At 31.3% G+C, this 16075-nt stretch overlaps 2 protein-coding genes across 3 annotated transcripts; both read left to right on the top strand.

Annotated features, from left to right (window-relative positions):
• Window positions 1–2548: 2548 nt before the first annotated feature.
• LOC133790295 (delta(12)-acyl-lipid-desaturase-like) lies at window positions 2549–6341 on the top strand. Of its 2 annotated transcripts, none has more exons than XM_062227893.1 (2): window positions 2549–2744; window positions 4826–6341. In XM_062227893.1, exon 2 carries the CDS (start codon window positions 4833–4835, stop codon window positions 5985–5987), a length of 1155 nt encoding a protein of 384 aa, XP_062083877.1. In that variant the 5' UTR covers window positions 2549–2744; window positions 4826–4832; the 3' UTR covers window positions 5988–6341. The 2 variants fall into 2 exon arrangements, with proteins under 2 accessions (XP_062083877.1, XP_062083878.1); XM_062227894.1 differs by lacking the exon at window positions 2549–2744 and adding an exon at window positions 4451–4722.
• A 2993-nt stretch (window positions 6342–9334) lies between these two features.
• On the top strand, window positions 9335–10717 carry LOC133789609 (uncharacterized). The gene has a single exon (XM_062227402.1). The coding sequence runs from the start codon at window positions 9335–9337 to the stop codon at window positions 10715–10717; it is 1383 nt and encodes a 460-aa protein (XP_062083386.1).
• The last annotated feature ends 5358 nt before the right edge of the window (window positions 10718–16075 follow it).

Genomic DNA, 16075 nt, shown 5'->3' with positions numbered 1-16075 from the left:
TGATAGCGAAAAAGGCAGTCAACACACGCATATTAAAAATATATGTACATGTGCAACAACCTGTTTGAACCCTAATTTCATTATCGTAAATTATTCAATTTTTTTTTTAAAAATTAGTATGATGTTTACTATAGTACAATGTACACCGTCATATTTAAAAAAATATATAATTATTTTCTTCACATGCCAAAAACAAAAAAAAAACCCTACCAATAAGAATTAAAGTCACAATCTACTTTAGAATTTTTCTTAAGTAACTAAAAGAAATTATTTTATCAAACACACTTATCGTATTAAAATAAAGCAAATTCGTTAGTCCCTCTCATGACTTAGTCCCACAAGTGGGGCTCATTAAATTTTCCAAGTGTCATGATGTGGGCTAGTTTGGTGTATTTATTTTTATAGTGTTTTACCTATAGAATCGGTAATATAAACCGATTGTGAATAGTTGTATTGATGTGGGTGTTAAAGGTAAGAGCAATGAGGTAATTTTACGTCCAGGAAAGTGTATAATTGATGAGAATATGATCATCTTGGTATTGATTTGTAACTTATTTACGATATTGGCAAAGTATCTTTTTGCTACAGGTAAGTAATTTTGAACTGAGTGGTAAGTAATGATGTTATAGCATAAAGTAAAAAAAACCTGAACTAATCAGTTTAATTTTTCTTTTTTTTTTTGGTGTGTGAATTGTGTTAGTAAAAGCTTAAAATATGTTTTAATGGTTGGATGAATGAATTGGAACTAATTAGGCACCTTAGTGTTGTATAGTTAATTTTGTATGAATTTTGGCCATTATGGTATTATGTACCTAAGAGTTTCACTTTCCATAAGTATTTTTTTTAACAAAATTAGAGTAGATTATAAGAGTACCAGAATATTAATACTACTAAATGTAATGTAACTAAGACTAGGGCATGATGCATGGTAACTTTAATAGCTTTCATATTTTTTCTCTTATTTAAAAATTTACCTAATTCTCTAGCAATCGCGTTAGTATATTCTCACAAATAAAATGATTCTTACAAATTAAACAACAATGTTGTACAATTTGCACTTAACTTTCTAACAAAAAAAACTTGAATGAAACCAAAAAAATATCACAATGACTTTCATCAAATGCTACTTGTACAAGATAATTGTTAATAATTGTTAATAAATACTATTATTAACTCAAATCTAATTTAATTATGAAAATTAGTCATAATCATACATAAATAATCATTAATTTCCTAAGAGTTATCGATAGATATATGTATATTTTAACAAATCTTCAATCAAATCCATTAAAGACTAAGTACTTCAAATTTAAACAAAAGACTAAAGAATTGCCTTTAAAATAAATATGGTAGACATATTAATGAACAATCCTTTTTAATATTTTTTTATTTTACAACAGTAATTTTCAATCCAACATGCCTATATTAAAGTAAAGGTAATATTTTTTATATTGTAAAAAAAAAAACTTTTGGTACAATCTTGGGGAAAGAATGGCAATGAGAAAGGGAAACATTATTAAATGTCAGAATAAGTTGTCACCTCACCACAAGGAAGAGAAAATGAGCAACACACTTGTCTAGTCAGAAAAGAGCACAATTGTCAGGGCATTTTGTTCACACCACACATAAATTATATAACAATCTCCATGAAACTACATACGATCAAAACCGTTGACTCCAAATCAAACGGCAACAGAACAAGTAGCAAAGACAAAAAAATTAAGAGTTGCTGGGTTTAGACTAGTTATATTTTTAGATTTTGTGTTTTGATAAATTATTTTTTAGAATTTGTATTATGTAAAATGATTTAAATAGATTTCTAAACTCGATTTTGATGAACAAAAATTTGAATATAACAATACAATTTTTAAGCAGAATGACTATATTTTTGTTCTGAATTGTTAGTTTAATGAATTATTCGTGATTTTAGTAAAAAAAAAAAAAACTTTGATTATAATCGGATTTAGAAGTCTATTTGAACTATTTTAAGAAATAGAAAGTCCAAAAAGTAATTTTGTCAAAACACAAAATCCAACTAAATAATGAGCAAAAACACATAATGTAAAATGTCATAGACAAAAAAAAAAAAAACAATAATAATAATAAGGGTTTATACATTTTTAGATTCTGTATTTTGTCTCATTATCTGCTTGGACTCTATATTTTGATAAATTACTTTTTGGACCTTATGCTTTCTAAAATAGTTCAAATAAACTCCTAAACCTGATTTTGATCAAAGTTTTTTAAACTAAAATCACAAATAATTTATCAAACTAACAACTCAGAACAAAAATACAGTCATTCTACCTAAGAACTGTGTTGTTATACTCAATTTTTTGTTTATCAAAATTAAATTTAAGGGCTATTTGAATAATTTTACAAAACATAAGATCCTAAAAATAATTTTTTAAAACACAGAGTCGAAATAAATAATGATAAAAAATTCGGTTTAAAAATCTATGATCCCTACTACTACTACTAATAATAATAAAGTGTACTAATACCTCTAGTACGCTACCACTACGTGTGTGTGAGCTGTGTGAGAATCTTTTGGTTTTTGCTTTGGGAACCCAAGAGGGCCAAACCTCTTTCTCTTCTCTTTTTCAGTTTTCACCATCATCTTCTTCCTCACCTTTAAATATCACTATCTCACCCCACTAACCACACCAAAAAAATTATACCTTTGGCCTCATAGAATCTCTCTCCAACATTCCACTTTCTCTCTCCTTAAAAGTTCTTTCAAGGTAATAAACCTCTCTCTCTCTCTCTCTCTTTCTCACTTTTCTTTTATTTGAGTATTTTTATTCCATGTTTAGATCTGCATTCTATTTTTGTTGTTTTTATGATTAAATACCATCTTCAGTTCGATACTTTTATGAAATGCATGCATGTTGTTTATTTTTTTTTCTATTCAAAGCTGTTTTTTTAGTTATTTTTTTTATATATATATGTTAATATTTCTGGGATTTTGATTGCAAGGCAGCTTTGTTTTTTATTTTTATTTAATGGGGTTTAATAATTTTATCACTGTAATAAGTTTGATTAGATGTTACTGGATCTGAGCTTAAGATGAACACTAACTAATGAAACTGCCATTTTTGTTTTCTCTAAAGCTTTTTTTTTTTTGAAGCTTTAGTTTAGGAAACGACAGCCAATATTATTGTTATTAATTTATTATCGAGTTTGATAATTTTGCATAATTTTCTGCATTTTGTTACTCAATTTTTGACGTTATTTTCTTTAATCGAAAACGTCGTTGTTTTTGGAACTACCACCGTTGCCTCTGCGTGAATCAGGCAATACCTTTTCTTTTTTATGATTATTACTAAAAAAAACGACAAGTTCCATTAGAAACGACAACTTTCTTAGAAAGCGACAATCATCATGAAAACGACAACAATATCAATAAGCGAAAACTTGATTAAAAAACGACAAGAATCTCTAAAAACGACAGCTTACTCAAAAACGACAATATTCTTGGAAAACGACATATGTGTGTTTTTTTTTTCTCTTTCTATACCCGACATATAGCTGTGAAGATGACCATATATATATAATTTTTTTTTTTTGACAAAGAAGATGGCGATATTTTACCCAAAACAGAGGGAGAAAAAAAGTTTCAAGGATTTTGGATTGAAAAAATAAAGAATATGTTTTTAAGGAAAATTGTCGTTTATATATATATATATATATATTTGACAAAATATCGTAGTCATTTGTTAACTTGTAACGATTCATCTCTTTCAAAAAAACAAAGCAAAAAAAGTTTTGCCGATTAAGCCGAGGCTAAACTTAAACTTAAAGGCCTGCATGAGTTAATAATAATAGCAATGTGTCTCCGTATATTATTATTATTCTTGTTGATGCATATACGTATATGAAAATATAATATACAGTATACACACAGTTCTTCCATAGTTAAAAAATTATAATAGTTTGGATAATTAATGCTATGAAATCTCCTTGTTTTACCCTCTAGACAGCCGAACGAACATTGTCTTGTTTTCAATTTTTTTTGTGGATGGTAGTGTGCCAATGGAGCTGTCCACTGCCACACCATGATTTTATCAGTGACTGCTGACACTGACACTGACATTTCATTACAACCACAAGTCACTTGTTGTAATTTTGTACTGTTATGGTCCATCTCCATGGCTGCCAGATTATCTCTTGTTTAGCTGTATCCATACATAGACATAATTGTAGACCTTATGTTATTAGCTACTGAATTCATACATATACGATACAGTCTTTTATGTGGTTTAAACTTCTCTGTCATTATCTTTTTGCTTGTCACTCATATATATATATATTTGGATATAATTGTAGATTTTCTATCTGTTATAAGCTACTGAATCCATACATATGCAGGTTCTGGCTACTATACATCTCATTACCATGATTTGAAATTTGTGTACCACTTTGGCTTTGTGTGGTGCATATCTCATTATGTGGTTTAGACCTCTTTGTGATCATTGCTTTTTTTGCTTGTCATATATATGAAGATATAATTTGAGATATTATGTTATATACTACTACTACTGAGATACTATACATCTCATTGTGATGGTTTGGAATTTTGTGCACCACTTTGTCTTTGTGTGGTGCCTATCTTTTATGTGGTTTAGACCTCTTTATCATTGCTTTTTTGCTTGTCTATCAACTTGGTCGTAATTTCTAGTCCCAACATGCCAAAGGGTCCTTCACATTGCAGTGTCAAGTGTACTATATCTTCTTCTGTATACGCACTTAAATAATGCAGTTTTTTAGCTCTGTTTGAAGTAGTCTAACGGTTCACTGTTTAATTTTTCTTCTTCTTAATAAGGAACACAATGGGAGCCGGTGGCCGAATGTCTGAGCCCAACACCAAGTTAGAAGGTAGCAAAAAGAGCCCAATTGAGCGAGTGCCACACGCCACACCACCATTCACACTAAGCCAAATCAAGAAAGCCATTCCACCCCATTGCTTCAAGCGCTCTCTTCTCCGCTCCTTCTCTTGTGTCATTCACGACCTTTTCTTCGCCTCATTGTTCTACTACGTAGCCACCACTTACTTCCACCTTCTCCCCCACCCACTTGCATACATAGCCTGGCCACTTTACTGGATTTTCCAAGGCTGCATTTCGACCGGTATTTGGGTCATTGCTCATGAGTGTGGTCACCATGCCTTCAGTGACCACCAGTGGGTGGATGACATTGTTGGCCTTGTCCTCCACTCTGCTCTTCTCGTCCCTTACTTCTCGTGGAAATACAGTCACCGCCGCCACCATTCAAACACCGGCTCCATTGAGCGCGACGAAGTGTTTGTTCCAAAGCCAAAATCTCAAATGTCATGGTTCTCCAAATACTTGAACAATCCACCAGGGAGAGTATTAAGCCTCGGTGTTACATTGACTCTTGGATGGCCTTTGTACTTGGCTTTCAATGTATCAGGCAGACCATATGAACGTTTCGCTTGTCATTATGATCCTTACGGTCCAATCTACTCAAACCGTGAAAGGCTTCAGATATTCATCTCGGACATAGGAGTTTTCATCACTACATTTGTGCTGTACCAACTCGTCTCGGCCAAAGGGTTGGGTTGGGTTGTGTGCGTGTATGGGGTGCCATTGCTTGTAGTGAATGCCTTCCTTGTTCTGATCACTTACTTGCAGCACACACACCCTGCACTGCCGCACTATGACTCGTCCGAGTGGGACTGGTTGAGAGGAGCATTGTCTACGGTCGACCGAGACTATGGAGTTCTCAATAGAGTTTTCCATAACATTACAGACACTCATGTGGTGCACCATTTATTCTCCACAATGCCACATTACAATGCAATGGAAGCAACCAAAGCTGTGAAGCCAATATTGGGAGAGTACTACCGTTTAGATGACACTCCAGTAGTCAAGGCTATGTGGAGAGAGGCCAAGGAGTGTCTCTATGTTGAGCCAGATGATGAGTCTCCTAGCAAAGGTGTTTTTTGGTACAAGAACAAGTTCTGATCAAATCAAGTGCAGTAGGAGAGTTGTTGAGTAGTGTTGGTCATGTTCATCTCTGCTGTGTGTGTATGTGTGTGTGTGTGTGTGTGAAATGCTTAAGATGATGAGAAAAATGGAGAGTAGTAATAGTAATAGTAATAGTAATAGCAATAGTAATAATAGTGGGTGTGGTTTAATGGTTAGGTGTTGATTTAGTGTCTTTTGGGCATGTAATGAACCTTGTTTTAGTTTAAATATTTTAAGTAATTTTGGTTATAATGGGGTATTTACTTGATGTGATGTGTAATACGTTTCATTTTGGCAAATTGGGATATTATGGCCAATTAGATATTAATACTAGTAGATAATATCTTTATATAATCTTTATAAATAAATTATGACGTGTATTTGTGTATATTTAAATAAATAAATAAAAGTGATATCTCACACACACCACAAACAATTAATAATGATGATATGAATTGAAGTATTAATATAAGGTACTAATGCATATGTGATGTTTTTTAATGGGTGGTTAAATTTAAAATTTTGTTCCCTCACAAAAAAAAAGCCTTAAAATTTTGTCTCACTTTTAATAATTGGCTTGAGAGTTGAGTATCAATAGAGTGTACTCTTAATTTAATTACATATATATTTGCTTATATTATTTTAAATTAAATGTTTAATTTAATAAACTCTTCCTGTGAATATAGACTAGCTGGGTTCTAATTTTTTTACTTAGGATTTTCAAGTTTTTATTCATTACACTGATAAATAGAACATAGTTTTAAATGTGAATCATCAATGATTTTTTGTTTTTATATCATAAGCCCCCCCTTTTTTTGTTGTATTTGTAGTAAGATATGCCCGGTTTTAAATGCTACTAATTATCATGAATTTTCTTTAGAATAAAAGAGAGGAAACCTTATATGTAGTAAAAGATAGTTTTAAATGAGACACTCAAAATATATAATAAAATACAATTTTAAATGTCTTGTATATAGTATCTTCATTGGAGTGTTAAATTGGTGAAATATAATACACTTTAAAAAAAGTTGTTTTAATGTTATGCAAAAGTTGTGCCAAATTTGTATTAACACACAATATAACATAATACATATTTGGATCAATATTAATTAATTGTTTTTTTTTATTTACTTTTATATGTCATTTTTATTATTTTTAGTGTTAGCTTTAAATGTTTATGTAGACTTTTTAGTTTATTTTTTATTTTTTTAGTGGGATAATAATAAAATAAGAAAAAATATTATTTTTTTCTTCCTATTTTAAATAAATATTAAATAAGCATTAATGGATAATTCAATTTTGCATCAAGTGTGCATTGGAGCACAGTTATAAAAGTTGTACAAAATATGCTACTTATTGACATTTTGTGCCAAATATAACACAATATTTGTATAGGACAATTCTTCTATAGGGGCTTCACTCTAAGCCCTACCGGTAAGACTTTCAGTGTTTCTTGACCCGTGAACAGTTTTCGGCACGATTTTCTTTATGACCATATATACTGTAGTTATTTAGAGCATTCTGCAAATTTTCAGAAAATTCCGAATAGTTTACAGTATCGAAAACTAGATTCAAACATATTGCTTTCCACGCGCATAAAAAAAATTAGTCACGCGTACAACTACACCGAAAACTGTTCAAAGGTCGAGAACACTGAGAGCCCTACCGGTAAGGCTAAAAGTGAAACCTCTATAGAAGAATTCTCCTATTTACATATCCCATTGCAAATATTCTTAATGTTAATAATAAACATAATATCTTTATGAAAATGAGTTTTAAACTATGAAGTTCAAATTTATTCCTTAAGAAAAGAAAAGAAATTAAAAATGAATCTATAAGTAATGTTTTTAAGTTTAATTATATTGTTTCAAACTAAATAATTGAGATTAATTATACTTCATGATTTATAGTTTATTAATATAATTTTTGTTTTAAAATAAAAAAGAAATGATTCATATCCATGTATATTGTATCTTTGCCATATTTCTATTTTTCTTTTAAATGAGACTTATCATGATTTTTGTTTTGGAATAAGAAAGGAATGAATCTTTTACATGTATATTGTACCTTGTTAATGTGTTCATTTTAATTTGAATCAACACAAGTAATATAAGATTATTTTAAATGTCATACTTGAGTAATACTAAACAATATTAAATGCGACGTGTAAAATAATACAAGACGGTTTTAAATGCGACATATCATGATTTTTATTTTTGTATAAGATATAACAAACATTATTCTATGCATAAAAAAACAATTATTTCTATATATAGTTATAATTATTAATACATTATTAAGTGAGACTAATATTTTTTTTAAAGAATTAATTTATAAATTATGTTATTAAAATAACACATTGTTGTCTGTAATTTTTTAACAATATTATATATAGTCTCTATCATTACAATAATAATAAATAAATAAAAACAGATATTTTATCATTGGAAAACATTCCTGGCTATGTAAAAAGAAGATTATCACAAAATTAATATTCTCATTTTTTTATTAGCAATACATTAAATATTAGATATAGATACTTTGAACCTCATTGTGCCAAACCTAATTTTGGTAAAAAACATTGGACGTACATTGGATTACCATACAAAAACGTTGCAAATGACCCATTTGCCTAAATTCATTTTTGTTATAAAATCCAAGATAAATTTTTTTGGTAAATTAGAAAGCTGGCATTAGAACAAAATGGTAATTAAACTTTTTTGGCCAATTCATTTTCTATATAAACTTTGATTTTATCTCTTCATACTGTAACGTCCACCGTTTTTTTTTTTTTTTTTTTTTTATCATATAAGGACATAATAAATTTTGTTCACCAATATGATGATACGTTACATAAATCTTTCACTATATGTAATAACCTAATATACAAAAGTATTTAAACGCAATAAATTAAAATCATTACTCCTTACTTTAAATGGCCAAAAAAGCTAGATTTGCTCCATGAATAAAAAATAATAACATTAATTATTGGCTTCTCTCTAATAAAATCTAGCCTTAAGATAGCTCTTTTTTGAGTTGGTTCCAAAAAAAAACTATCTTAATAACTACTCACTTTTGTTATTATATAAAGACATTCTCACACCCAACTTTTCCTCACATTTTCATTCGAGTGAGTGAGCAAAATATTTGTCTCCAAAATGGTTTTTTCCTTTGAGTCTTCTCCCTATTCCAACCGAAACCAATTAGGGTTTCAAAATCAAAACTACCCCATGAATGGTCAACTACTCCATAATAGTCATCTTCAGCCAAATAATCCCAATCCCAATTCCAACCAAAATTACCATATCTTGTTTAGCCCTAACCATCATCACCAAACTCAGATGATGAGGAACACTCATCATCATCATCATCATCACCCAACAGTGGGCCAACTTTCACTATCCCAAAGGGCTAGGAATAATAATAATAATAATAATAGCACTAGTAGTGCTAATAGTACTACTGCTACTCTTGTTGTACCTCAAAGAGTTCAACTGGTTCAAACAGTCAACATTGACTATTTCCCTGTCCAAAACCAAGTAGTTTCTGGTAATGATGATAATGGGTTTTGTTTCACTGAGGTTTTCAGAACCCAAGAGGTTGTCAGAACCCAATTTCTGAACTCAGCCACAACTAGAGATCGGTTTTTGCAGGCTCCAAATCACCATCAGATCAGTAGTCACTGCTATGGTGGCCCTAGTCAATCCCAAGCTCAAGCTCAAGCCCAAGCCCAAGCCAATCCCATATTCAATCATGGTAACAATACTAACCCAGTTCATCATCATAATATTGGTTATCAATATAATAATAATCAGTGTTTTAATGGCTCCAAAGGGTATAATAATTCTTCTCATTATCAATATGCTGCAAACCCTAGTCATGTTTTTCACCAAAACCCATCACAATCATCATCATCATCATCGTCTAGACTGAGGCTTATTGAGAGTGATGAGCATGGAGAAGATGAAGAAGTGATTGTTTTTGATGTTCAGCCAATGAATGTTGATTTATTTTCTTCTGAAAATGACCCAATATTCCCTGACACCCAACGAAAACAAAAACGAAAACAAAAACAAAAACAAAAACGAAAACAAAAACACTCACCACCACCACCACCACCACCGTCCTCACCATCCTCACCACCAAGTCATGAAGATGATGATTATGATGATGATGATGCTGACTTCAATGTTGATGAAGAAGAGCTCAAGGAGTTAGAGGAAGAAGAAGAAGAGCTTGATGAGGATCTTGAAGACTGTGACTTGGAGAGTAGTGATGGGAGAACACATAGTCTTCCTTACAGGAAATATGGACCGTACACGTGTCCAAAATGCAAAAAGGTGTTCAAGACTTCACAACTGTTTGCTGCTCACATGGGGTCTCACTACAAGTATGAGTCTAAGGCTCAAAGGAAGAGAAGGCTGTTGGCTAAGTATGGTCTGAGTAAGTATCTTGAAATGGTCAAGCCCAGGAATAATAATGGAGTGATCATGACTAGAATCATGGTGACTACTCCTCATCATGATCAGAACAGGTACAATAAGAAGAGGTCCAGGCTCCATAGAAGGTTGGCTAATAATAATAATAATAATAATGATAATAATGTTGGAGTTGGATCAGTTAGAGTTGGAGATGATGATGATGATGATGATGAGAGGAAACAACAAGTTCTTGAAGATATCAAATTTGAGGGCTTGTTTCTTGATGTGAAAATTAAGGAAGAGTAATCTGTTTTTGTTGGTTTATTATGTAGTATTGGGCTTGTTTTGTTTAATTGTTGTTCTTTATTACATTATGTTTGAGTACTTTTTTAATTATTTGATGTTTTTATGAAGTTCAATGTGGAATGTGGTGCCCTTTTAATTTAAGGAAAAAAAAAAGTTTGGAAAAGCCTTTGTTGCAAAATTGATCATTATTACTTAGAGAATCAATTTTTCTTAATTATTGTTTTTATAACCCCAAAGAAATAATATGTCTTAATAAGCAGTCTTCATGAGAATAACATTCATACAATAACATGACGTAGTTTATTTGATAAATAATTTTGTATTTTTAAGTATGCGAATGAGACTTTGTAATAATAAGCTTCTTGGTTGGAGAATATTTATTATTCATTGTGTATATCTTGACCAATATATATATTTGATGACTCATATTAATAAAATGGTCATTCATCAAGTAAAAAAAAAATTCACTTCTTTGTTATGGGATTTAACTTTATTTTAGCCAAAAAAAAAAGTATGATTTTATTTATGTAAATATGAAATTACACTAAATTGGGGTGAACAAATTAATTCGAAAAATTAGATATCACACCTAGTATACTAGTTTTCATGGTAAATGATTGTACACTTTTAAACGACACTATTATATATTATTGGTATGAGAATAATGAAAATCTTAAAATAATAAATTTATTAACCTCGAGAAATTAATATTAATTATGTAAGTCTTTTTATATACTTAAAATTAAACTCACCCTAATATTTGATAAACTTCACATTAACTATTATGTGTTGGAAGTTCCATTTAGAGGCCAAGGTTCTGAAAATGATTTGTTATTTGCATATACGACTTATGATGTCTTTGAGTTTAGGTGTTTGGATACATGTCATAATCTTAATTAAAAATATAATTTCTCACAGAAGAAAAAACCTTTCATGCAAATCGTTTATCTAAAACTATTCAATACTTTCTCGAAAAAAAAGAAAAAATTAATATCAATATTTATGAAAAAATTGAAAAATTCAAATTAAACATCAAAATATTTACTAATTATTGAATTAATTAATGAATACAACACACAATAACTTTATAGTTTAAAAGGGTTTGTTGATTAATTAATAAATACAACATATAGTTCATCAAACAAATACTTTCATAATTTTAAATAACACAAATACAATCATCGACTACAAATAAATGTACTATTTAGACAACATTTTAGTCACAACATATATTTTGTGTGACTAAATGACACTTTTAGTCACAACAAAAAATTTCACGTGACTAAAAAATCATATTTAACATCACAAGTTATCATTAATATAGTTTTAGTTACAACATATTACTTTTTGTGATGAAGTTTGTTGTAATTAAAAATATATATTTAGCGGCAACAAATTGTAATTTTTGTGATTAATTAATACTTTTAGCCACAAATATTTTAGTGATGACATAAGACATATGTAAGATGATTTTTCTTTAGTCACAAATTTTTTACTTGTAGTCACAAATTTTATTGTGACTAAAACTAAGATTTTTTGTATTAATTGATGTGAGAGTGGTAAAATTTTACTTATTATTAGTTATTGGTTTTAACAATTTCTTGATTTGGCTTAGAGTGGTAAAAGTCCCATTTTTATCTGTAGAAGACCTCAAATGTAACATTATAAGAAGATATCAAGGACCCTTTGGCATATCAGTAACTATGGCCAAGTTGATAGACATAGCAAGATCAAAAACTACAACAAAGAGAGGTCTAAACCAAAAAAAAATTAATGATATATATATAGGCACCACACAAAGTGGTGGACAAATTTCATAATAATATGTATATTAGAACAAATAAAATTGCAAACGAAAGATTATGTATATAAAGGAAAAAAAAATGGGAAAAACACATAATTCCCATTTAAAAACGTGAAGATAAAGAAGAATAAATAACATAAATATCTAATATATAGTTAGAGATTAGAGATGGAAGGAGCTAGTTGGGGGGCAATGGAGTCCCAAGCTCTCATTAAATTCTTAAAAATAAAAAAAGAATTTGTAAATAATATATATTTATATATTCATAAGATTGCTCAAAGTTTATTCAAATTAGAGAATAGCAGTTCATGCCTTGAAAGCACTTTGAGAATGTATGGTATTTTTGTGTGCATGTAGTGTGACAATGAAGTGAAATAATAGTATATAAAGATGGAGATGGTGTAAAGAGATAGCTTGATATACTTGTCCAAAATTAATTTGTTGAATGATTGGATCGATCTAAAGTAAAAACATTAGGTGAATCATCATAGTTGACATTTTATAAGTAGTTACTTAATTTTGAGTACGTATCATAAAACTACAAACTTTTTTTGTATGGTATTTAACAATTCAAAATTCTTGGATTTAAGGTATCTAATAAAGTTAAAAATTTGTTGTTAGTAATTTACAATTCAAAATGCTAAGACTATAAATACACAAAATTATAACTCGCAAATTTCAAAGTAAATGCTCAGCCTAAGACAAAAAATTTCTCAGTCTTTTAAAAAAACTAACCGAAAAATCCAACACAAACTTCTTTTCAACCTTTAAAAAATGTGACCGAAAAATGGTTTCATCTAATAATATAGCTTAGATCTTAAGATTGTCTTATTTGGAAAAAGACACTAAAAAACCTTTTACCATCGACCAATCAATCTCATTATTGTAAATAACTCAGTGATGAGAAGTGATGCAACCAATATGAGTGTTGCTATAATGCTCTGGATAGCCAAGACCATTACACTGTGTATTTAAATAGTACTAAACTCGCTAATCGAGTCTTTTGGCCATAAACATGTGCAACTAAACTTGATTAACGACTTAGGGTTAAAAGGGTAATTACAACTCAAAAGTTACAAACAGCCGACCTAAACAGCAAAATAGGGTTTGACCCTAGCTCCTCTGAGAAACCTCGGTCGTGGTAGTAGCCGCATATGTACACGTCGCCACCGAAGCTCTCCAACTCATGGCTGGTCCAGCTTCCATTTTCCCTTACCTGCAGCACACAGCACCCGTGAGCCAAGGCTCAACAAGAAAACTTAAACATTATCATAAACAATTAATAATATATTACTGAATCATATTAAGCATGTCTAGCAGTAATAACCATACTCATGCATACATTCTATTCATATAAATGACTACATCATCATATCGGAGTCGGTTGCCCTAATTAACTGACTAATAATTCATACTGGGGCCCAGTGCCTTAGGGTATGGGACTAATAAGTCACCCGGGGCCCGTTGCCCTATCCTCTGCATAACTAGCCTTGGAGCTGGCCCAGTGCACCTGACGCTTTGATTTCCCATGACCATTGAGTCGGATAAGCGTATAACGCGCTCCTGATTAGGCCTAACCATAACGACCAGCGCTCAGCGCACTATTGCTGCCCTTGACTTATAAGTCAATGCTTTCTACCAGCGCTCAGAGCTATTGCTGTCCTTGACTTATAAGATAAGCATTTCTCAATCAGATAATGCAAACATACATACATTATATAACAACTATCCAAATACAAAATATTCAACATGCTTAATCAAACAATCACAAGCATAATCATAATCATGCACCCAAGCCCTAGTCAAATCTATATTCAACAACCGGGCCAATCCCTAATCGCATACATCATGTATTGGGTACAATTTTCTTACCTTTGGTCCAAGCACTGGATAAATTAAATGACCCTCGAGCACGATCCTGCCCCGAGCCTTAGCGGTAACCTAGTCACAACCATAAATAAGGTCCTCATTAAGATTCAATCCCCAAAAACAAACTCTGGGATCACTCTCATGCTCTCGGGACTTCCAATCCCACCAAACGGGGTGGTGGAACCATCCCCCGAGCCCCCAAGTCCTTCCCAATCCCTAAAATTGAGTCTTGCTGAAATGGGTATAGGGCAGGGGTGCCCAAACAAAACAGAAAGGCCCCCAAGAACTCCCCCGCATAGTGTAGGGGCCTAGTACAAGGGCAGGGGTGCCAGCCCCAAACAGAAAGCCCCAAAGGCCCTCACTAGCATAGCGCAGGGGCGCCCAACCACAAGGGAACCCAAAAATTCTGGGTTTTCCCTGAATTCAAACCTCCAAAGTCCCACCTAAGCATAACCCAAACTCAAAATTCAGCCTTGGAACATCATCAAGACATTAAGACCACCAAAACCCAACCTTAATCTTGATCAAAATCCCACCAAAGCTCACATCTTACACTTCAAAGCTCAAAGAACACTTGACACAAAAATAGAATTCAATGAGATTAGAGGATGGAGATCAATACCTCAGCTGGAATTCCACCTCCTAACTAAAGATAAACAATTTTAGCCTCAAGCCTTCAAGCTTCCAAGCCTTTAACCCCACTAATTTTCCTCAAAATCCAAGCCAACATAGAGAGAATGAGAGAAAACGTATAGAGAGAGAAGGAGCCAAGAGTGTTTGATTCTTTCGTTGGTTCCACTAAGTTTTGAACTGACTAAGTATATCTATTCCTTAGGCTAGAAATGACCAAATTACCCTCTAGTCAAACTTAAGCCCTTTAGTGCCCTCAAGGGCAAAGTGGTCATTTACCATCACTTTCTACTAATCTCCAAATCATCTCATAATTTCCCAATTAATTTTAATATCTCAAATACTCATCAAATAATTTCTCATTATTCAATAACTCCCGGTAATGCACTAAATTACCAAAATATTCCTAGGCTCGTCCCAAGCCGAGTATTTGACCCTGTTATGATTAAACCGCTAACTTGCTCGCTAGGATCTCCTTGTGTCGAATAACCCAATTATATCACCACATAATAATATAGTCTCAATCAATATACACAAATATAAACAAATATGTGATCAATGGGCCAAAATTACGAAAATGTCATTCTAATAAGAAACGGGCCCACATACATGCAAATACTATCATATTATAATATAAATCCTATAAATGATATTTAGAGGCCAAGGTTCTGAAATCGGTTTTGTTATTTGCGTACTTATGATGTCTTTGAGTTTAGGTGTTGGGTTAGATGACATAATCTTAATTAAAAAAATTAATTTCTTAGAGTTTGTAAGATTCACAACAGTCAATTAATGAATACAATTTATATATTTAAAAAGGCTCAAAATGTGCGCACCAGATTTTGGTATCATAAGTGAGGCGTTTGATAAGTCAGATAGAATTTTATCTCAAAATTAATTAGTGATAAGTGAAGTAACTCATATTTATATTCTTATATATTGGTTGATATCACGGACCTTATATTAGTTATAATATCAATTATAAAAATTAGATTAAGAATCTTACCTACTATAGTATTATTTCTTATTGGCCACAATCCAATTCGATACAATAA

The sequence above is a fragment of the Humulus lupulus genome, chromosome 7, assembly GCF_963169125.1.
Source record: "Humulus lupulus chromosome 7, drHumLupu1.1, whole genome shotgun sequence".
NCBI classification, from domain to species: Eukaryota; Viridiplantae; Streptophyta; class Magnoliopsida; order Rosales; family Cannabaceae; genus Humulus; species Humulus lupulus.
This window is presented reverse-complemented; position numbering and strand designations above follow the sequence as displayed.